Source organism: Ahaetulla prasina, chromosome 14, assembly GCF_028640845.1.
Source record: "Ahaetulla prasina isolate Xishuangbanna chromosome 14, ASM2864084v1, whole genome shotgun sequence".
Taxonomy (NCBI): Eukaryota; Metazoa; Chordata; class Lepidosauria; order Squamata; family Colubridae; genus Ahaetulla; species Ahaetulla prasina.
Genome location: NC_080552.1, coordinates 16,164,001 through 16,187,393, shown reverse-complemented (window position 1 = coordinate 16,187,393; position 23,393 = coordinate 16,164,001). Strand labels below are relative to the sequence as shown.

General features: G+C 44.7%; 1 protein-coding gene across 1 annotated transcript in view; it reads right to left on the bottom strand.

Moving 5' to 3' along the window:
• The window catches only part of XYLT1 (xylosyltransferase 1), a 205,373-nt gene that overhangs the window by 29,165 nt on the left and 152,815 nt on the right, over positions 1 to 23,393 (bottom strand). The window contains exons 6-8 of the mRNA XM_058156862.1: positions 15,956 to 16,036; positions 5,481 to 5,697; positions 1,129 to 1,305 (exon numbers count right to left, since the gene is read on the bottom strand). Of these exons, the coding sequence (XP_058012845.1) occupies positions 1,129 to 1,305; positions 5,481 to 5,697; positions 15,956 to 16,036 (475 nt within the window). The remainder of the gene's footprint in view (positions 1 to 1,128; positions 1,306 to 5,480; positions 5,698 to 15,955; positions 16,037 to 23,393) is intronic.

Genomic DNA, 23,393 nt, shown 5'->3' with positions numbered 1-23,393 from the left:
AGAAAGTTCTTAAAAATACTTCAGTGTTGGTATCTTATATGGCATCCATCCATCCATCTATCTATCTATCTATCTATCTATCTATCTATCTATCTATCTATCTATCTATCTATCTATCTATCTATCTATCTATCTATTGATCATCTATCATTTATTATTTATCCATCTATAATCTATCTTTTCTATCTGTATCTCTCCATCAATTCCTCCATCTAATCTATTAATCTATCCATCCATCCATCCATCCATCCATCCATCCATCCATCCATCCATCCATCCATCTGTATGTATATTAGCGGTAGAGACCCTTTGAGAGCTATATGCAACAAAATTTAATTTTAATGTATGCCAATCAGTGTACATTCAGTGACAATAAAGTTATTCTAAGTCTATCTATATTTCTGTCTGTCTGTCTGTCTCTCTATATATAATTTATCTTCTCTCTCTCTCTCTCCATCCATCTATCATCCATCCATCCATCCATCATCTATCTATATGTATATTAGAGGTAGAGACCCTTTGAGAGCTATATGCAACAAAATTTCATTTTCATGTATGCCGATTAGTGTGCATTCAGAGACAATAAAGTTATTCTGTCTATCTATATTTCTGTCTGTCTGTCTGTCTGTCTGTCTCTCTCTATATATATATATATAATTTATCTTCTCTCTCTCTCTCTCTCTCCATCCATCCATCTATCATCCATCCATCCATCCATCATCTATCTATATGTATATTAGAGGTAGAGACCTTTTGAGAGCTATATGCAACAAAATTTCATTTTAATATATGCTGATTAGTATACATTCAAAGTGACAATAAAGTTATTTTAAGTCTATCTATATCTCTGTCTGTCCCTGTCTGTCTGTCTGTCTGTCTGTCTATATCTATCTATCTATCTATCTATCTATCTATCTATCTATCTATCTATCTATCTATCTATCTATCTATCTATCCGTCCATCTGTGTCTATAACTTTACAACTATCAAAACAATTAAAATTTACCAAAGAAATTCATTGACTCTTTCCAACCCTGGATTTCAAGGAGGGAGGGAGGGAGGGAAGGCAGACAGGCAGATCTGGCTGTATACTTCTGGGAAGAAGGACCCATTCAGGTCACAACTCACCTGGAACCGGTGAAAATCAGATGGCTTAAAGTCATTGGGCGAACACCCACACCAATCCACAATATTCTTGTACTGACATTTGCAGCCCAGTTTTCTGTTCCAGTTTGTGATACGCAGGTTATTGTCCACCATGGTGTCACAATGAGGGCTGTTTTCCAGGACGGTGTGGAAGAAAGACTGCGGAGGGGGATGGGGGTTGGGAAACAACAACAATCCCAGAGTTTAGACAGCAAGCAGGCATGGAAATTCAATAGGGAAGCCAGATTCTTGTAACAACCATGCTACTAACTTCACAACTGCACTGGTTCACTTAACTGTGGCGAGAAAGGAACATAAAACAGGGCGAAACTCTTTAACGACTGTCTCGGTTAGCAACAGAAAGCTTGTGGTTGTATGATGAGGATTGCCCATAATACCCAAAGCACCCGAAGGTCAGACAAGGAATAATGGATGGAAACTGAAAAAGGAGAAATTCAACCTGGAAATAAGGAGGAATTTTCTGAAGGTGAGAACAATCAACCCATGGAACAGAAGTTGCCTTCGGAAGTTGTGGGAGCTTCGTCACTGGAAGCTTTCAAGAAGAGACTGGACTGCCATCTGTCAGAGATGGTGTAGGGTCTCCTGCTTGGGCAGGGGGTTGGACTAGATGACCTACAAGGTCCCTTCCAACTCTGTTAACCTGTTAATTGTGCAGGGAAGATGAGTAGCAAAGGCTAGACTGAGTTTTACAAACTTCTATGCCTTTGACAAAGAACTGGCTCTTGGGTATCTCCCTTTCAGGGAGAAACTAAAGATTAAAAGGTTGTTGTTGTTACTGCTCTTCTTCTTCTTCTTCTTCTTCTTCTTCTTCTTCTTCTTCTTCTTCTTCTTCTTCTTCTTCTTCTTCTTCTTCTTCTTCTTCTTCTTCTTCTTCTTCTTCTTCTTCTTCTTCTTCTTCTTCTTCTTCTTCTTCTTCTTCTTCTTCTTCTTCTTCTTCTTCCTTCTCCTCTCTTCTCCTCCTCCTCCTCCTCCTTCTTCCACATCTGTCATCGGACATTGGTGATCATGTTGGCCATCTTATTTTTATCAACAGCCGCACGAAAAAGTGCTGCTGAATTTTGTCCCGACCAGATTTTGAAGCCATGATGTTCTTCTTCTTCTGCCTGGTCCCTTGTTTGCCTTCAAACTTTCCCTGGAGGTTTAAGTGAAGTCTGTCGTATCTTTCCAGGTGTTGCATCACATTTCTGAAATATTCTAATTTTTGCTTTTTTTTTTTATGGTTTAAAACCAAAATATTGAACCAAACTATGGAACCCATATACTAAATAGAAAAAAAAAATCCCCAAAATCCCTTCAGGAGAGTTATTTATGGCAGCGGTGAACTTTGAAGTTTGACATACGCTCTGCGACCTTAATAGAGGCAGTCCTCAACGTACGACCACAACAGAGCCCAACATTTATGTTGCTAACTGAGAAAATTTGTTAAGTGAGTTCTGCCCCATTTTACGACTTTTCTTGCGGCCTTTGTTAAGTGACTCATTGCCGTTCTTGAATTAGTAACCCGTCAGAAGGTTGCAAAAAGGGATCAGGTGACCCCGGGACACTGCAACCGTCATAAATATGAGTCATTTGCCAAGATTTTGATCACGTGACCGTGGGGATCCTGCAATGGTCAAAAGTGTGAAAAACGGTTCAGTGCCGTCGCAACTTTGAATGGCGGCTAAATGAAAAAGGGCCTCTGGTGGCTCAACAGACTAATGCAGTCTGTTATTAACAGCAGCTGCTTGCAATTACTGCAGGTTCAAGTCCCACCAGGCCCAAGGTTGACTCAGCCTTCCATCCTTTATAAGGTAGGTAAAATGAGGACCCAGATTGTTGGGGGCAATAAAAGTTGACTTTGTATATAATATACAAATAGGATGAAGACTATTGCTTGACGTAGTGTAAGCCGCCCTGAGTCTGCGGAGAAGGGCGGGATATAAATTCAAATAAATAAAATAAATAAGAAGAAGGGGGAAAGAGAGAGGAGGGAGGGAGAAAGAGAGAGGGAAGGAGGGAGGAAGAAAGAGAGAGAGAGGGAGGGAAGAAGGTTGACTCAGCCTTCCATCCTTTATAAGGTAGGTAAAATGAGGACCCAGATTGTTGGGGGCAATAAGTTGACTTTGTATATAAATATCCAAATGGATGAAGACTATTGCTTGACGTAGTGTAAGCCGCCCTGAGTCTTCGGAGAAGGGCGGGATATAAATGCAAATAATAAAAAAAACTGTTCGTAAGTAGAGGACTACCTGGATTAAAAAGGGAGCCAAGGAAAGAGAGGATGCGGCTTTGAATGCTTGGCTCCTTGTCTCTCCGCTCAAGGTTTTGTTTCTGTGGATAGATTCCCCAAGGCCTTCGCTGCAGGCCAGGCGAGTGTGCGAACAAAACCATTTTCAAGAAATATTATCAAAACAAACCCCCCCGATAAAAAACAAACAACAACACCCCGAACTGCAAAATAAAACAAAATCAAAACATCGACAAACAACCTGGCTGCTTTACTTGGAAGTTCTAATAGGTTTATAATGATCTCATGCTGAATTATGACACTCGCCCCCCCCTCCCACCCCTTCCCAAGGACAAGCTGTCTCCTGCAATTATTTCCAAAACGCTTACGCCATTATTTGCTGTTTGAAGGCAGACAAGAACTCTGATCTGGAAGGGAAGCTTGTTTTTTCCCCCCCCTTTTTTTCTTTGAAAAAATAAAATTAGATCACTGCAATTTCAATGTTTAGAAGTCCCAGTGCAATGAGACAGCCCCATTGGATACGGTGGCCTTTGTACGTTGAGGAGAAGAAGGAAGAGGAAAAGCTGGAGGAGGAGGTGGAGAGGAGAAGGAGGAGAGAAGAAGGGAAGAGGAAAAGCTGGAGGAGGAGGTGGAGAGGAGAAGGAGGAGAGAAGAAGAAAGGGAAAAGTAGAAGAGGAGGAGAAGGTAGAGAGCAAGAAGAGAAGAGAAAAAGGAGGAGGAGAAGAAGAGGAAGAGGAGGAAAAGAGGAAGCAGAGAGGAAAAGGAGAAGAGGAAGAGAAGAAGAGGAGGAGGAAGAGGAAGAAGAGAGGAAGAGGAGAGAGGAAGAGAAGAAGAGAAGAAGAGGAAGAGGAGGAGGAAGAGAGGAGAGGAGAGGAGAAGAGGAAGAGAAAAGGAAGAGGAGGAGAGGAGAAGGAGAAAGAAGAGAGGAAGAACAAGAGGAGGAGGAGAAGCTAGAGAAGAAGAGGAAGAGAAGGAAGAAGAGGAAGAGGAGCAGAAGAGGAAAAGGAAAAGGAGGAAGAGAAGAAAAGGAAGAGGAGGAGAAGGAGAAGAGGAAGAGGAAAAGGAGATGAGGAAAAGGAGGAGGAAGAAGCACATCAGCACCCACTTTTCCAAAGACAAATAGCTCCATAGATTGTCAAAACAATAAAGGAGAATTTATTTATTTATTTATTTATTTATTTAAATTTGTATACCGCCCTTCTCCCGAAGGACTCAGGCAGTTAACAGCCAGTTTAAAAACATAATAAATACAATTAAAACACAATAAAATTAATATAATTTGTGGCGAAATACTAAAAAGCTAACAATGATAATAAAACTAAAACCCATTAAAAACCCATAAAAAAAAACCTAACCCAGTCCAGCGCAGATAAATAAGTGAGTTTTAAGCTCACGGCGAAAGGTTCGGAGGTCCGGAAGTTGACGGAGTCCTGGGGGGAGTTCGTTCCAGAGGGTGGGAGCCCCCACAGAGAAGGCCCTTCCCCTGGGCGTCGCCAGACGACACTGTCGCGCCGACGGCACCCTGAGGAGTCCCTCTCTTTGAGAGCGCACGGGTCGGTGAGAGGTATTTGGTAGCAGAATGTTTCCTCGCAGACTTTTCATTACCCAAACTGGGTAACACCATCAGTTGATGATGCTACCTAGTTCGGTCACGAAACATCTGCTAGAAAACCACCAGGCTCAGAGAGCAACAAGGACCCCCCAGTTCAACCCTGAGCTACAAATATTCTCTTCTACGGATTGTTAATTCTATCATGTTTACAACATGTAAACAGAAGATCGGAGAGCTTCAAAGAAGCCACAATATCGGAAGACGTGGATTCAGGGCATGGAATCTCGCTTGGCTTTTCAAAGATGTTCTGGTTGAGAGGGCTATAGGTTGACTCCAGCTGGTTCTATCCGGTTCGGGCGAACCGGTAATAGCGGTTGTCGGAGGCTCTGCCCACCTACCCGGACATCATCACATCCCGTTTTTGACGCTCTGCGCATGCGTGGAAGGCCCTGTGCCTTTGCAGAGGTGGCCTGTGCGCTTACATTTGCGAACCGGTAGGGAAAGATAAGTGAACACTACCCCTATTTGACTCACCTCAGCAGGAAGCAGAGTAAAGGAGTAGAACTGTTTCATCTTGGTGACCAGGTCATCCGTTGAAAATGTGATGTATTCGACAAACTTCCGGTTCAGTAGAAACCAATCGGAACCACCGTCCACAGTGATTCCTTCTGGAATTTTCCGGTCCCCGAGTCTCCACATGTGGGTGTCACATTCCAGAAACAATCTATCAAGGCCTTGTTTTCTAATAAATCTGGACAACAGAAGCAGAATAGCAAAGGATTAAAGAAGATGTTCCTTTTTGAGATTTATTTATTTATTCTTTATTTATAATTGAATTTGTATACCGCCCTTCTCCCGAAGGACTCAGGGCGGTTAACAGCCAGTTTAAAAAACATAATAAATACAAATTAAAAACACAATAAAATTAATATAATTTGTGGCCGAAATACTAAAAAGCTAACAATGATAATAAAACTAAAACCTCATTAAAAACTACATTTTTAGGCTAGCCCTGCTCGATGGAATAAAAGAGTCTTCAGCTCACGGCGGAAGGTCTGAAGGTCGGGGAGTTGGCGAAGCCCCGGAGGCAACTCATTCCAGAGGGCAGGAGGAATAAAGGTTCCCCTCGCACTTATGTGCTAGTCGTTCCTGACTCTAGGGGGCGGTGCTCATCTCCATTTCAAAGCCGAAGAGCCAGCGCTGTCCGAAGACGTCTCTGTGGTCATGTGAAAAGCATGACTCAATGCCAAAGACACATGGCACGCTGTTCCCTTCCCACCAAAGGTGGTCCCTATTTTTTCTACTGGTATTTTTTAAGTGCTTTCGAACTGCTAGGTTGGCAGAAGCTGGGACAAGTCACGGGAGCTCACCCCGTTATACGAAACCAGGGATTTGGCAATTTGAACTGCCGACCTTTTGATTGACAAGCTCAGCATCTTAGCCACTGAGCTAAAAAGTGTTATTAGACACCCCCCCACACAAACTCACCATCCCTGACAGCTCGACCATTTCTGGAAACCCTAATTAGTCCTTGACTTACCGCCACACATTTAAGCGATTACCATGAAAAGAGGATAAAGAATCTTGTGAAACAAGATAAACACGGAATAAAGCCATCAGACCAAGGCCAACCAAAAACATTTTGCTTCCTTCTGTTGGAAGAAATGTCCATCTGGGTTCAGTTCCAAGTGGGAAAAAAAAAAGACACTGGAAACATTGAGACCGGTTGGAAAGATGGTTTTAATGGTGGACAGGATCACATGCCTTGAAGATCTTGGGTGAAGGGGAAAAAACGGGAAGAGATGCTGAGAGTGCCTGAGTTTGATACCCTCTCTGGGTTTTTGAATTTGAGCTTGTCTTCTGATTGGTTGTCAGACTCCCACGGGGCCATGCAGGGGTAACTTTGTAGGTTGTCTCTGTCCCAGGCTTGGTTGACTCTTGCTGGGTGATGATGTAATGCTCAATTACATCATTCCTATTATGGCTCTGCTCGTAGGAGGTAGAGCTTTGTTATGTAGAATAGACTGGCCCACGGCTTAATGGCCCATTGACAAAGGTTGGGGGTGGGTGGGCTGAGTTTCTGCCTCCCTTTTAGGGAAAATAATCTGCCCTTTTTAATATTTCCTAAAATATCTCATTTTCCCAGGAGAGGGGTGGGTGCTAACTTCCTACACTTCAAAAGACAAGATGGTGCCCTTCCCATTTCTTTATTTTAAAAATATCTCTCATCTTCAAAGGGTGCCAATCTCTGAGCAGTAGAATTTTGCTCTTATTTAGACAATTATGGGCCCGCTTGAGAATTAATATTGTGAATTAATTTTGTGCTGGTTAATGTCGGGCTAAAGCTTGTAACCTCCGTTTGTTAATTTGTTGCTATACAGTTGTGTGTTTTTTTTAAACGCGTGTACATCACCCGGACTCACCTTTGTGTGAGATAGATGGCCGTGTAAATGGTTTAAATAAAAATAAATTGAAAAGACACGAATCGAAGAGTTCAACTAACGGAAAGTCTTCCAACTTGCAGTGTCAATACATTTTAAGACAGGTGGTAAACAAAGAGGATATATAAGCTAGTGAAGATGGTTTACCAGCAACAAAAAGAAGAACGTGAGTGAAGAAGGAATGGCTGGGCTATGAAACAAAGATTTGATCAATAGTGAGATGGGTGGGATATAAGTTTAAAAAACAATTTTAAAAAGAAAGGTCTACAGATTCATCTAATGTTCTCAATTCTTAAAAGCTTTAAGAAATAGAATGACTGTGGCAAAAGAAAGCGAAGATAGTACCAATTGGAATAGGTGCCTTGCATTGGTGGGATTCAGCCAGTTCGCACCACTTTGGGAGAATCGGTTGTCAATTTTCTGAGCAGTTTGGCAAACTGGTTGTTGGAAGAAATCATTAGGGCAGAGAACCGGCTGTTAAATTACTTGAATCCCACCATTGGCACCTTGGCTTCAATCCCAAAACAACCGGAGCACCCCTTGAACCCTCTTGGCATTGACAAAATCCCCATCGGTCAATTGCAAAAGGCAGCTTTATAACGGCTTACATCCTGCGATGATACCTTTAATGCCATCAAAACAACAACATCTGGCTGAATGCGCCAACAAACAGTAACAATAATGCAGTATCGAACAACAGCATCTGACTTGGGTAGGATTCGACGGGTTGATGAAAATACCAGTTCCAGTCTAAACATCTGGCTGACTGTGCGATCAACCATAGTAATAATTGCACTGATAGTAATAGGTGCCTTGGTGCATTCCCAAAACATCTGGAGCATGTTGAACATCATCAGCATTGACAAAATCACCATCGGTCAATTACAAAAGGCAGCTTTATCCGGAACAGCTTACATCCTGTGATGAGACTTTTAACACCCTCAGGCAACAACACCTGCCTATCTCAGATCCTTGGAGAGGACTTAATAGGTGGATCAAAATGCCAAATCCAGTCTAAACATCTGGCTGACTGAGCGACAAATCACAATAATAACTTCTGAAACTCTGCCGTCTGAACAATTAACAGCCCGACTGTCATAAACAGACTTTCTTTTACAACCAAGCAAGTCAGGTAATGAAAAAGAACCACATCTTGGATCTAATTAAATCCAATTCAAGGTAGGCACTTCAAAATCTGTTCCCCATTTTGAGGAGACAAAAGTGAGTTTAAAAAAAAGAGTGAGCTGGTTTTGTTTTTTTTTAAAAAAAACAATCCATCAACAAGATTCTAATTTCCCTTTCAATTACATAGGACTGTGGGAAAAAAAGCTTTGCAATTTTAATGCAAAGGTTCTAGAAACTCCAAGCAGATAGATGATCGAGTCAATTCCACGCAGAATCAAATATTTATGGCGATGGGGTTTTTATAGCATTTATTTTTATTTGAGGCTGGGCTGGGGGTGGGAGGGAAAAAGGGGAACCCATTAGGGGATCCATTACTTTGAACGCATTATGTCCATGCGTTATTTGAGAGAAATAGGACATTTCTGTAGCCCCAAAAAAGAAAGGTCCATAGATTCACCTAACGTTCTCGTTCTGAAAGTTAAAAGCTTTAGCAAAGTTTTAGGTTAAGAAGTGTTTAAAAATACATGACATTGTGGATTCACACACCATTTAGAGAAACAGTTCAGTGATGGGAAAGGAAGGATTTTGTTATCTGATGCTTGCTTTAAGAGAGCCACAAAAAGACTGGAGAAAGTCAGAACGTTTGCTTGGTGTCCAATCACAGTTGGACAAAGATCACCCAGATAGCCAATGATTTCTGATTGCCAAAAAAAAAAAAAAAAAAAAAAGGAGGGGGACGCGGTGGCTCAGTGGGTAAAACGCTGAGCTTGTCAATCAGAAGGTCGGCAGTTCAGCGGTTCGAATCCCTTGTGCCGCGTAATGGGGTGAGCTCCCGTTACTTGTCCCGGCTATTGCCAACCTAGCAGTTCGAAAGCATGTAAAAGAATGCAAGTAGAAAAATAGGGACCACCTTTGGTGGGAAGGGAACAGCGTTCCGTGCGCCTTTGGCGTTGAGTTATGCCGGCCACATGACCACAGAGACGTCTTCGGACTGCGCTGGCTCTTCGGCTTTGAAACGGAGAGGAGCACCGCCCCCTAGAGTCGGGAACGACCAGCACATACGTGCAAGGGAAACCTTTACCTTTACTCTGATTGCAACTTGGAAAAAAATCTAAAAAAGATTTTTTTTTAAAAAAAAAGAGCTGAAGAAGAAAGAGAAGTGCAGTAAGCAATTCAATCTGCAGTAAGGCCGTCTAGCAAAAAGGCACAAAGAAATTACTGTCTCAGCTCTGACCACCAGCAATTTAAATATTCGTCTTCTGACATTCATCAATAGAATTTGTGGCAATGACGTCTAAGCCACGGCGTTGCAAAGACCGAATGACGGCTTCCTCTCCCCTTCTTCGCTCCCCTTAACAACGAACAGATGCCTTGGGAGCCTTTCCTAAACAAACGGGTCGACACTGTCCCTTTTAACATATGTTTGCCGAGTCACTGGATCCACCCAGCAAAATTGTGCCAGAGCTACAAAATGTGTTGCTTTAACTGTGGCTTTTCGAACTCTTGATTTTCTTCAAAAGAAAAAACTGGACTTCAGTACCCAGATTTCTGCTCCCGTCCTAGGATGAAGGAATGGAAACTTCTGCTTCAGAATGGAGCTGATTGGCTTGTTCAAAAATTAAATGAATACTTAGCATGTGTTGGAAGAAATGTCCATCAGGTTCCGTTCCAAGCGAGGAGAAAGACACTGGAAACATGGAGGCTGCTTGGAAAGATGGACAGGACCACATGGGTTTTGAGGTCCTGGGCAGCTGAACACATAGAGTGGAGAGTGAGGGTTATTGATACCCTCTCTTGGGCCTTGCCCTTGAGCTTCCTGTTCCTGTGGCAAGGGCATGTATTTCTATTGGTTGCTGTAGTCAGACTCCCACGTGGGGTCAGTTTGTCTGAATCAGGTTTGAAGTCTGCTTGGTGATGCAATGAAGAGGCTTGTGTTCTGAAAAGGTGTTGGGCCATTCCTCTTGTATCTTAATGGCTTTACCGGTTGGGAGTGAGGGTTGATCCTACCATTCAGTCCTCACATCCTGGACATAAATTGTTCTAACTCCTACCCTCCAAATGATGCTATAGGGCTCTGCACACCAGAACAAGACACAAGGACAGTTTTCCCCCCAAATGCCATCACTGTGCTAAACAACTAATTCCCACAACACTGTCAAATTAACTACTAAGACTGTATTAGTATTCTTCTTCTCATCCTTACTAGTACTATCTATCTCTTCCCACTTACGTATGGCTATATCCATGTTGCTTGTATCTTTACAACTTTTATTGTTTCCTTGTATGATTAGCATCCTATGACTATCACTAAGTGTTGTATCTTATGATTCTTGATGAATCTATTTTATTTTTTCTTTATGTGCACTGAGAGCATATGCACCAAAGACAAAATTCCTTGTGTGTCCAATCACACTTGGCCAATAAAGAATTCTTATTCTGTTCTGTTCTGTTCTGTTCTGTTCTGTTCTGCTCTGTTCTACTCTACTCTACTCTACTCTACTCTACTCTACTCTACTCTACTCTACTCTACTCTACTCTACTCTACTCTACTCTACTCTACATTCTATTCTATTCTATTCTATTCTATTCTATTCTATTCTATTCTATTCTATTCTATATTCTATTTTATTCTATTCTATATTCTATTCTATTTGGGGGTTCTCTGAACTGCACAGAATCTTAGCTAGAGGTTCTCCCGAACCCTTGTGAACCCCAGCAGCCCACCCCTGGATAGGGTGTATTACTGACAAATGGCAACCTGACTCACAACTAGCCAAAGAGGTGGTAAAAAAATGCTTTTAAAAGGCTCTAACGATCCCAGCTGAGCTGCACGATCATCAGAGGCTTTTTTTTTACTTTTAAAAGCATTTTTTCAGTTGAAGAAAAAATGCTTTTGAACGTTAAAAAAAAAACCTCTGATGATCGCGTGGCCCAGCTGGCATGGGCAGAGGGTGGGGGAGCGATTTTTGCTACCGGTTCTCCAAACCGCCCATTGCCCCTGCTACCGGATCAGGCGATCCGGTCCGAACTGGGAGCATTTCACTCCTGAATACATTCCATTATATCTAGAAGTTGGGGAAGGTTCAAAGATACTGAAAACAGCACCTCTGTGAATTTTTTCGCAATTTGTGTCCCTTCCAGATGTGGGGACTTCAACTCCCAGAATTCTCTAGCCAGCTGAGGACACTCAATTGGAGAATGGCTGTTGTGACAGATCCAAACACGAGCTTCTGATCTTACATAAGACTCTTTTTCCCTGGATTCCAAGAAGAACAATTGAGATTTGAAACACAATCCAACCTTGAGTTGTTTTCCAACAGGACAGCCAACGCTTTCTGTTCCATTTTCTTAGCAAGATCCCTCCCCCCCCCTTTTAACAGCCACTTCAAAAACGCATTTGTCAAATTGTGTGGACTTTAAAAGAGCCAAGAAAGGCAGGGTGCAAAGTACAAGCAATAAAGGGGTTTATTGTTTCATTAGAGCAAACCAGGTGCTTTTATACCAGGGAACTCAGTGTAATAGAACACTCTCTGTGAAGTAGATACTACTTTCTAAAGGCTTTTGCGCTTGTCTTCCTCTTCACCTCCTTTCCCCCTTCCCCACATCCCACCCAAAAATGCTACTATTTCAAGGGTGACATCACTCCTGCAATTAACACATCCTGCTTTCCAAACGAAATAAGCACCAGGGCCGCAGCCAAATGGATCTCAAGAAACCACCCTACTCAATTCACTAACACACAGGTAAGCAGGGTGAAATTTCCAAGGAGGGAGAAGGTGTAATGTTAACACACTCTGGAGAGAACGTGAATGCTGATAGGACCACCCAAGGCTAAAAATACCAGGTGACAGAGATAATTGTGTTTTATGAAAACGTGTTGTGACTCCAGCCCCCGAACCTGGCCCCATGCCCGAAAGTGACTCCGAGAGTGAGGGGGAAGGGCCGGTAAGGCTTACCTTGGGAGCTCCGATGCCTTTGGCCCGGCTCCAGGAGCCAGAACCAGACCAGTCGGAGGACGTAATGAGGCTGTCATCCCCTGATTCCTCCCTTCCTCAGGCTACGCCATCACACCCAACTGATAATAATCTTGGATTAACCCGCGCTTCAGAAGATTAGAGAGGCGGCGTCATCAAAGGGAAGGGTGGGGCAGGATATATAAGGAGCTTTGGGACTGCTCGCACTCCACGGGGAGCAAAAGATTAGCTGAACCGTTTCAAAGAGAGCTGAAGTCTTACTCTGCGAGTCATTTGTTTGAACTTTGGCGGGCAGCTGCGATTTCTCTGCCAGGACTGATAAGAGCCATGAATCCACTGGCTGAAGGCCAGCTCGTTACTCCGAAGTGGGGAAGGAGACAGAACAAAACGTTCAGAGGGCTCAGCACTGGATGGGTAATCCATTCCCTCCGTTGCTTCTTGGCCTTGGCCTTCAAGGTGCTCGAGCGGAAGTGATTGAGGCCCCTCTTCCTTGTGGCAGCCTCTCAGAGAGGCCATTGGGCTGTCTGTTTTTTTTTTGAAGACGTTTTGCTTCTCATCCAAGAAGCTTCTTCGGCTCTGACTGGATGGTGGGGGGAATGGAAGGGTTTATACGCCTTGCAAATCCTTCCATCCAGTCAGAGCTGAAGAAGCTTCTTGGATGAGAAGCAAAGCGTCTTCGAAGGAAAACCAGAAAGTCCAGTTGCCTCTTGAAAAAAAGCACCTTTGGGACAACCATGACCTCGGATGACGGAGAATCTCCATAGAAATTCAGCCCAGGGGTGAAATGTAAAATTTGTTACTACCAGTTCTGTGGGCGTGGCTTGGGGGGGTTTAATGTGACTGGGTGGGCGTGGCCAACTTTATTTTTTTTTTTACTTTTAAAAGCATTCCCTATTTTTCGACTTGCATTTTTTACGTGCTTTCGAACTGCTAGGTTGGCAGAAGCTGGGACAAGTCACAGGAGCTCACCCCGTTACGCGGCGCTAGGGATTCGAATTGCTGAACTGCCAACCTTTCGATCGACAAGCTCAGCGTCTTGAGCTTGTCTTGAAGTCTTGAGCGTCTTGAGCTTGTGGACGAGCCACCACGTCCTTTAATATGGAATTGTACATTTTCCTATTGGAGCAGACTTAACGTTTTTGTTAAAGGAGACGGCTTGCTTGCTTGCTTGTTTGTCTGTTTCTCCGGTACATTTTTCTTTCGCATATCCATTTCCCTTTCAAAAATAAAAATAGCAGGACCTGATACCTCCTGATGCGGTGCGTTTCTGGAGTTTCACAACTTGTAATTGCTCTGTTTCTGTTGTTGCTTGCGATGAATCTTTTTTTTTTAAAAAAACTAAGAGTTCAAACCCCTTTAGGTCAAATTTTTAAAGACAAGAAAAAGTGATTCTGAATAATACATAAATCGCTGCGGAAAGGCAGGGCAGGCCTCTATCTCAGCAACATCCCCAGATGTAATTAACTGTTTATGTATTCTGGAGAGATCTATTAAAACCGCAAACGATTATTCTGCAAGAAGTGGGGCCAAATGGCGCATTAGTGCCTCTTATCACTAAATTAATCAGCACATTTAATTCATCCCCATCCGTTATGGTCGCAAGCAGGGATAGCTTCTGAGGCCAAACTTTTATTTGTTTTCGCGATGTGGGATCTTCTCGTTGTTCTTTCGTCGGTGGTAGAGTTTGAGGCCAGCGATCAGATCTCTGTGGAAAACCTTTTCGCATTTCCTTCCTAGAAGATTGGTTAATACAACGCAACTTCTTTTTGTTTGTGCGTGTGTGTGTGTGTAGTTTCCTGAAGAATAAAGAGAAAGTTGTGTCCGACTCTAGGGAATGGCGCTCATCCCCATTTCTTGGCCAGTATTGAACAAAGACATTTCTGTGGTCTTTTAGCCAGCATGGCTACATGGATGGAATGCTGTTACCTTCCCACTGAAGTCATCACCCTCATTTCATGACCCCATAATCCAGCGGTTCTCAACCTGTGGGTCGCGACCCTGTTGGGGGTCGAATGACGATTTGCTAGGGGTCACCTAAGACCATCAGAAATATGGGAAGTATACTTGCGAATCGAAGAATCACGCTACAATGGTTGACTCCACAAGCCAGCTGCAGGCTCTTCAAATCGCTAGCCAAATTCGGCTTCAGGCGCAATGAATTAAAAAAGAGAGAAATCTTTGCTCTGATGTCTCCCTCTCAAGCCAGCTGCAATCACTCCCAATCGCTAGCCTAATCTGGCTTCAGGCGCCATAAACTTAATAGGGGAGGAGTCTCCGCTTTAATGCCTCTGTCCTCAAGGCAATCGCAAGCAGTTCAGATCGCTAGCCAATACGGCTTCAGGCGCGATAAATTCAAAATGAGAATAATTTTACGGTTGGGGTCGCCACCTCATGGGGAATTGTATTAAAGGGGTCGCAGCAATATAAAGGTTGAGAACCACTGCCATAATCCCTTGCGAGGGTGGAGTGTGGCAGGGGTGAAACGTAAAATTTGTCACTACCGGTTCTGTGGGCGTGGCTTGGTGGGGGGTGGTAATGTGATTGGGTAGGCGTGGCCAACTTTTTTTTTTTTACTTTTAAAAGCATTTTTTCTACAACCTCTTCGGCTGAAGAGGTTGTAAAAAAAATGCCTTTAAAAGCCTGTGATGATCAGGCAACTCAGCTGGGATCGCCAGAGGAAAAAATGTTTTTAAAGGGTTCTGACGATCCCAGCTGAGTTGCCTGATCGCCAGAACTTTTTAAAAACATTTTTTCTGCAACCTCTTCAGCCAAAGAGTTTGTAAAAAAATGCTTTTAAAAGGCTTCTCTGGCAATCAGGCAACTCAGCTGGGATGGCCAGAGGAGCCTTTTATAAGTTTTTATTTTTACAACCTCTTCGGCTGAAAATGTTTTTAAAAAGTTCTGACGATCCCAGCTGAGCTGCGCGATCATCAGATTTAACTTTTGAAAGCGTTTTTTTGGCTGAAGAAAAAATGCTTTTAAAAGTAAAAAAAAATAACAACAACTCTCATGATCGTGTGGCTCAGCTGAGGTGGGGGGGGAGGGAGGGATTTTTGCTACTGGTTCTTGGAACCACCTACCGCCATTGCTACCGGATCAGGCGATCCTGTCTGAACCGGGAACATTTCACCCCTGGAATGTGGGCAACTGAATGGAGCTGAGTGTTTACTGGCCAGATGCCCTTCCTGTCGCCAGTACGGAGGTTTTTCCCCCCCAGCTGATATATTCCCAGTGTGGCCAGAGAGAGAAATATCTGCCTCTATCTAGGATCGAACTCACAGCCTCCTGATAGGGAGGTGACAGCTCTGTCTCTAGGCTACGACACCACTCTACCTTCCCACTGAAGTGGTACCTATTTATCTACTCGCATTTGCACGGTGGGCAGGAACTGAACCACATGAACCTGAAGAGTAACGTCAGTCTTATTCTCGATGATCTCATCAAAATGCAGAAGAGAGGCGCCATTTACCTTGCGTTGTCCCTCCCGTGGGATTTCAAGAAGTTCATGTTCCGGTATCTGGACAGGAATGCGACAAGCTGGTCGTTCGTCCTGCAAAACATTTGGGGTGGGGGAAAAGAATATTTTTTTTTAAAAAAAACCAACGTTTGCCCTCACCAATGCATCAAAAAAAATGATAGTGTGGATTTGCCTATGCAAGGAGTCCTCGGTCTTACAACCGTCTGTATAGTGCAGAGGTGTCTGCAGGCCGCATCCAGCCCGCGATGTGGTCAGATCTGGCCCGCAGGACTGCCTTGGAAAATGTAAGGGGATGGCCTGCATCGCTTCGGCCCGGTCTACCCAATGCGAAGAGGAAACATGCCAGCAGTTTGGGGAGTGGCATCAAGCGGGCCACGTCCACCCAGTTGACCATGCCCAGTGAGTGGTGTCAAGATGGCCACATCCAGTGAGTGGTGTCAGGATGGCCACACCCACTCAGTTGGCCACGCCCACACAGTTGGCCACGCCCATCCAGTTGGTGATGTCAAGATGGCCACACCCAGTGAGTGGTGTCAGGATGGCCACACCCAGTGAGTGGTGTCAGGATGGCCACACCACTCAGTTGGCCACGCCACACAGTTGGCCACGCCCAGTGAGTGGTGTCAAGATGGCCACACCCACCCAGTTGGCCACGCCCAGTGAGTGGTGTCAAGATGGCCACATCCAGTGAGTGGTGTCAAGATGGCCACATCCAGTGAGTGGTGTCAAGATGGCCACACCCACCCAGTTTGCCACGCTTCTCCCCGAGGTTCACCACAGCCCTGATGTGGCCCTCAATGAAATTGAGTTTGACACCTCTGGTATAGTGACTGTTTCAAGTTATAAAATATTTGCAGATCCCTCGCATCCTGGACATAAACTGTTTCAACTCCTACCCTCAAAACGACGCTACAGAGCACTGCACACCAGAACAACTAGACACAAGAACGGTTTTTCCTGAACACCATCACTCTGCTAAACAAATAATTCCCTCAACTCTGTCAGACTATTTACTAAATCTGCACTACTATTAATCTTCTCAGCGTTCCCATCACCAATCTCTTTCCACTTATGACTGTATGACTATAACTTGTTGCTGGCAATTCTTATGATTAATATTGATATATTGACCATCAATTGTGTTGGACATGTTGTACCTTGATGAACGTGTCTTTTCTTTTATGTACACTGAGAGCGTATGCACAAGACAAATTCCTTGTGTGTCCAATCACACTTGGCCAATAAAAAATTCTATTCTATTTATGTACACTGAGAGCGTATGCACAAGACAAATTCCTTGTGTGTCCAATCACACTTGGCCAATAAAAAATTCTATTCTATTCTATTCTATTCTATTCTATTTATGTACACTGAGAGCGTATGCACAAGACAAATTCCTTGTGTGTCCAATCACACTTGGCCAATAAAAAATTCTATTCTATTTATGTACACTGAGAGCGTATGCACAAGACAAATTCCTTGTGTGTCCAATCACACTTGGCCAATAAAAAATTCTATTCTATTTATGTACACTGTGAGCCTATGCACGAAGACAAATTCCTTGTGTGTCCAATCACACTTGGCCAATAAAAAATTCTATTCTATTTATTTTATGTACACTGAGAGCGTATGCACCAAGACAAATTCCTTGTGTGTCCAATCACACTTGGCCAATAAAAATTCTATTCTATTCTATTCTATTCTATTCTATTCTATTTTATGGACACTGAGAGCGTATGCACCAAAGACAAATTCCTTGTGTGTCCAATCACACTTGGCCAATAAAGAATTCTATATTCTATTCTATTCTATTCTATTCTTTTTATGTACACTGAGAGCATATGCACCAAAGACAAATTCCTTGTGTGTCCAATCACACTTGGCCAATAAAGAATTCTATTCTATTTATGTACACTGAGAGCGTATGCACAAGACAAATTCCTTGTGTGTCCAATCACACTTGGCCAATAAAAAATTCTATTCTATTTATGTACACTGAGAGCATATGCACCAAGACAAATTCCTTGTGGATTTGCCTATGCAAGGAGTCCTCGGTCTTACAACCGTCTGTATAGTGCAGAGGTGTCTGCAGGCCGTATCCAGCCCGCGATGTGGTCAGATCTGGCCCGCAGGACTGTCTTGGAAAATGTAAGGGGATGGCCTGCATCCCTTCGGCCCGGTCTACCCAATGCGAAGAGGAAACATGCCAGCAGTTTGGGGAGTGGCATCAAGCGGGCCACGCCCACCCAGTTGGCCACGCCCAGTGAGTGGTGTCAAGATGGCCACATCCAGTGAGTGGTGTCAGGATGGCCACACCCACTCAGTTGGCCACGCCCACACAGTTGGCCACACCCAGTGAGTGGTGTCAAGATGGCCACATCCAGTGAGTGGTATCAGGATGGCCACACCCAGTGAGTGGTGTCAGGATGGCCACACCACTCAGTTGGCCACGCCACACAGTTGGCCACGCCCAGTGAGTGGTGTCAAGATGGCCACACCCACCCAGTTGGCCACGCCCAGTGAGTGGTATCAGGATGGCCACACCACTCAGTTGGCCACGCCCATCCAGTTGGTGATGTCAAGTTGGCCACACCCACCCAGTTTGCCCCCCTCCCCCCGAGGTCCACCACAGCCCTGATGTGGCCCTCAATGAAATTGAGTTTGACACCTCTGGTATAGTGACTGTTTCAAGTTATAAAATATTTGCAGATCCCTCGCATCCTGGACATAAACTGTTTCAACCCCTACCCTCAAAACGACGCTATAGAGCACTGCACACCAGAACAACTAGACACAAGAACAGTTCTTTCCCGAAGGCCATCACTCTGCTAAACAAATAATTCCCTCAACACTGTCAGACTATTTACTGAATCTGCACTACTATTAATCGTCTCATCGTTCCCATCACCAATCTCTTTCCACTTATGACTGTATGACTGTAACCTTGTTGCTGGCAATCCTTATGATTTATACTGATATATTGATCATCAATTGTGTTGTAAATGTTGTACCTTGATGAACGTATCTTTTCTTTTATGTACACTGAGAGCATATGCACCAAGACAAATTCCTTGTGTGTCCAATCACACTTGGCCAATAAAAAAATTCTATTCTATTTATGTACACTGAGAGCGTATGCACAAGACAAATTCCTTGTGTGTCCAATCACACTTGGCCAATAAAAATTCTATTCTATTTATGTACACTGAGAGCATATGCACCAAGACAAATTCCTTGTGTGTCCAATCACACTTGGCCAATAAAAAAAAGGAGGGGTGGTGACCGGGCAGACCCGACTAATTGTATATATGACTGTACATTAAATATGTTATTGGACGTGAATGTAAAAATAAAACTTTTTCAGAAAAAAAAAAAGATGGCCACGCCCAGTGAGTGGTGTCAAGATGGCCACATCCAGTGAGTGGTGTCAGGATGGCCACACCCACTCAGTTGGCCACGCCCACACAGTTGGCCACACCCAGTGAGTGGTGTCAAGATGGCCACATCCAGTGAGTGGTATCAGGATGGCCACACCCACTCAGTTGGCCACGCCCATCCAGTTGGTGATGTCAAGATGGCCGCGTCCAGAAAAGGGAGGGGGTGGTGTCCGGGCAGACCCGACTAATTGTATATGACTGTACATTAAATATGTTATTGGACATGAATGTAAAAATAAAACTTTTTCAGGAAAAAAAAAAGATGGCCACATCCAGTGAGTGGTGTCAAGATGGCCACACCCACTCAGTTGGCCACACCCACCCAGTTTGCCCCCCTCCCCCCGAGGTCCACCACAGCCCTGATGTGGCCCTCAATGAAATTGAGTTTGACACCTCTGGTATAGTGACTGTTTCAAGTTATAAAATATTTGCAGATCCCTCGCATCCTGGACATAAACTGTTTCAACTCCTACCCTCAAAACGACGCTATAGAGCACTGCACACCAGAACAACTAGACACAAGAACAGTTTTTTCCCGAAGACCATCACTCTGCTAAACAAATAATTCCCTCAACACTGTCAGACTATTTACTAAATCTGCACTACTATTAATCTTCTCAGCGTTCCCATCACCAATCTCTTTCCACTTATGACTGTATGACTATAACTTGTTGCTGGCAATTCTTATGATTTATATTGATATATTGACCATCAATTGTGTTGTACATGTTGTACCTTGATGAACGTGTCTTTTCTTTTATGTACACTGAGAGCATATGCACCAAGACAAATTCCTTGTGTGTCCAATCACACTTGGCCAATAAAAAAATTCTATTCTATTCTATTCTATTCTATTCTATTCTATTCTATTCTATTCTATTTATGTACACTGAGAGCGTATGCACAAGACAAATTCCTTGTGTGTCCAATCACACTTGGCCAATAAAAAATTCTATTCTATTCTATTTTATTCCATTCTTCTCTTCTTTTCCCTTCCATACCTTATGATTCTTGATGAAGGTATCTTTTCTTTTATGTCCACTGAGAGCGTATGCACAAGACAAATTCCTTGTGTGTCCAATCACACTTGGCCAATAAAAAATTCTATTCTATTCTATTTTATTCCATTCTTCTCTTCTTTTCCCTTCCATACCTTATGATTCTTGATGAAGGTATCTTTTCTTTTATGTCCACTGAGAGCGTATGCACAAGACAAATTCCTTGTGTGTCCAATCACACTTGGCCAATAAAGAATTCTATTCTATTCTATTCTAATGGTACTGGAAAAAGTGACTTTTGGTTGTTCTTTGCAGTGTAAACCGTTGCGGGATCCTCACGGCCACGTAATCAAAATTCCTATCTTCATATATATTTATGATGTTTGCTCTGTGCCAGGATCACGTGATTCCCCCATTTGTGACCTTCCTGTCAAGCAAAGTCAGTGGAGGGAAATGGATTTGTTTAACGACAGCATGAATCACTTAACAACTGCAGTGATTCACTCAACGATTATAGCAAAGTAGGTCGTAAGTTGGGCGTGATCAGTGGTGAAATTGGACATTGGTCCTACCTGAATGTCCTTTCTCTGTTGGCGGGACCAGCAGCCAGGCATGGGGAGTGACTCGGTCTGTATCCAATGGGATCGAGTCTGCTAGTTGAAAAGCACCTCCTCCTCCTGGTGCCTTCCAGCTTTCGGACGAGGATGATGCGGCAGACCGACGCACTGAGCTGTAAAACAGGAACTGCAAGAATATGCTATTATGCCCTCCCCCCCCCCCCGCATATGACCATGAGAGCCCGAATGACCTCTATAGAAGACAGGAACCGGGCGTTCAGGGAGGGGCTGGCTGCTGGTCCCGCCAACAGAGAAAGGACATTCAGGTAGGACCAATGTCCATTCTCCAGCAGGGCGGGACCAGCAGCCAGGCATGGGACATACCAAAGCAAGTCCTATCGGGAGGGATCCGCCCGGTCCGGGTTAGAACCCCCTTCTAGGACCCTTTGGAGAACCCTGCGGCCGAACGCCGCATCAGCAGATGCATAGGAATCGATCTTGTAATGGCGTATGAATGGATTCGGAGAAGACCATGTGGCTGCTTTGCAGATTTCCTCTAACGGAGCCTGAGTGGCCCACGCAGCTGAAGTAGCCGCGCTTCTAGTAGAATGCGCAGTGATGCGACTTGGAACAGGAATTCCCTGAATCTGATATGCTCTGGCAATGCATGCCTTAAGCCATCTACCGATGGTAGAGGAAGATACCTTAAGGCCGATGGTGGTTGGTTGAAAGGACACAAGAGAGCCTCCGTCCTCCTGAGAGAGGCGATGCGCTTGATATAAATACGGAGGGCTCTCCGGACATCTAGGGTATGCCAGGACCTTTCCAGCCGGTGTGCGGGGTCTGGAGAAAAGGCGGGAAGAATGAGCTCTTGTGATCTATGGAACAGTGAGTTAACTTTAGGCAGGAAGGTAGGATCTAGCCGGAGGACCACCCTATCTGAGTGAAAAACGCAGAGATCCGCCCTGGTGGAAAGGGCAGCAAGTTCAGAAATTCTGCGAGCTGAAGTAATGGCTACTAGAAAGGCCACCTTATATGTCAAATATTGCAGGCCACACTCCATAAAGGTTCGAAGGGGCCCTTGGTGAGGGATGTTAGAACCTTCGTGAGGTCCCAAGATGGATACCTGTGGACTACCGGAGGACAAAGGTTGGTTGCTCCCCTCAGAAATTGACGGATGAGGGGCCGGTGGGCTAGGGAGCGTTTAGCACCGCAAGTTAAAATAGAAGAGAGAGCAGCTACCTGTCGTCGAAGCGTGTTCGCTGCCAAACCTTGTTCCAATCCGTGTTGAAGGAAGATCAGGATAGTGATCGTAGAAGCGTTGGTAGGGTCTATGTTCTTGCTTGAACACCAGGTGTAGAAGGTGCGCCACGTCGAGCCGTAGATGCGAATGGTGGAACTACGACGAGACGCCTGGATGGTGTTGGCGACGTTGGCAGGTACATGTCTCTTCCTCAGGAGGCTCCGCTCAAGCGCCAGGCGGTCAGCTTGAACCACTGAGGGTCCGGATGAGTCAGCTGCCCTTGGCTGAGCGAGATCTTGGTCTGAGGAAGTTTCCACGGGGGAGCCACTGAGAGAGCCACCAGGTCCGCAAACCACGGGCGCCGAGGCCAGTGTGGAGCCAGCAAGATGAGTTCCGCCTGTTCCCTCAGCATCTTCCTGATAACCTTGGGTATTGTCGGAATGGGAGGGAAGGCATAAAGGAGGCCGGGGCCAAGGGCTGCGCAGGCGTCTATGCCCTCCGCCCCTGGACTGGGTACCTTGAGAAGAACCGATCCAGTTGACGATTGTCTCGAGTGGCAAAGAGGTCTACCAGCGGGTTCCCAGCGGAGTGTGATCTCGAGGAACATATCCGGTTCAGTCGCCACTCCCCTGGTCGACTGAGACTCGGCTGAGCCAGTCGGCCTGTGTGTTTGCCACCCTGATATATGAGAGGCCCGTATGGACCTCAGGTGAGCCTCCGCCCAGAGACCCAGTTGCACTGCCTCTTGCAAGAGAGGCTGAGAATGGGTTCCCCAGGCGGTTCACATGAGCCTTTGCGCCACATTGTCCGTTAATACTAGAATGTCTTGATTGAGAACAATGTCCTGGAACGATAGTAAGGCCAGATGAATGGCCCTGAGTTCTAACCAGTTTATGTTGTGGGTCAGGTCCCTTGGGGACCACTGACCCTGAGCCATGTTTGATCCCAGATGGGCGCCCCAGCCATGAAGACTGGCATCTGTTGTCAAGATTAGGCGTTGGGGTTCCCTGAACTCTCTGCCCTTTGACAGGGCTGGGAGATCCACCATAAAGAGAGTGTCTGACTTGTTGTGGAAGTTGGACAAGTATTGGTGACGTAGCTGTGTGTGCCTTTTGATAGGGGAGTAGAAACCACTGCAGTGTCCTGCAGTGGAGACGAGCCCAAGGTACAATGCCGATGCAGGAGACCAGTTTC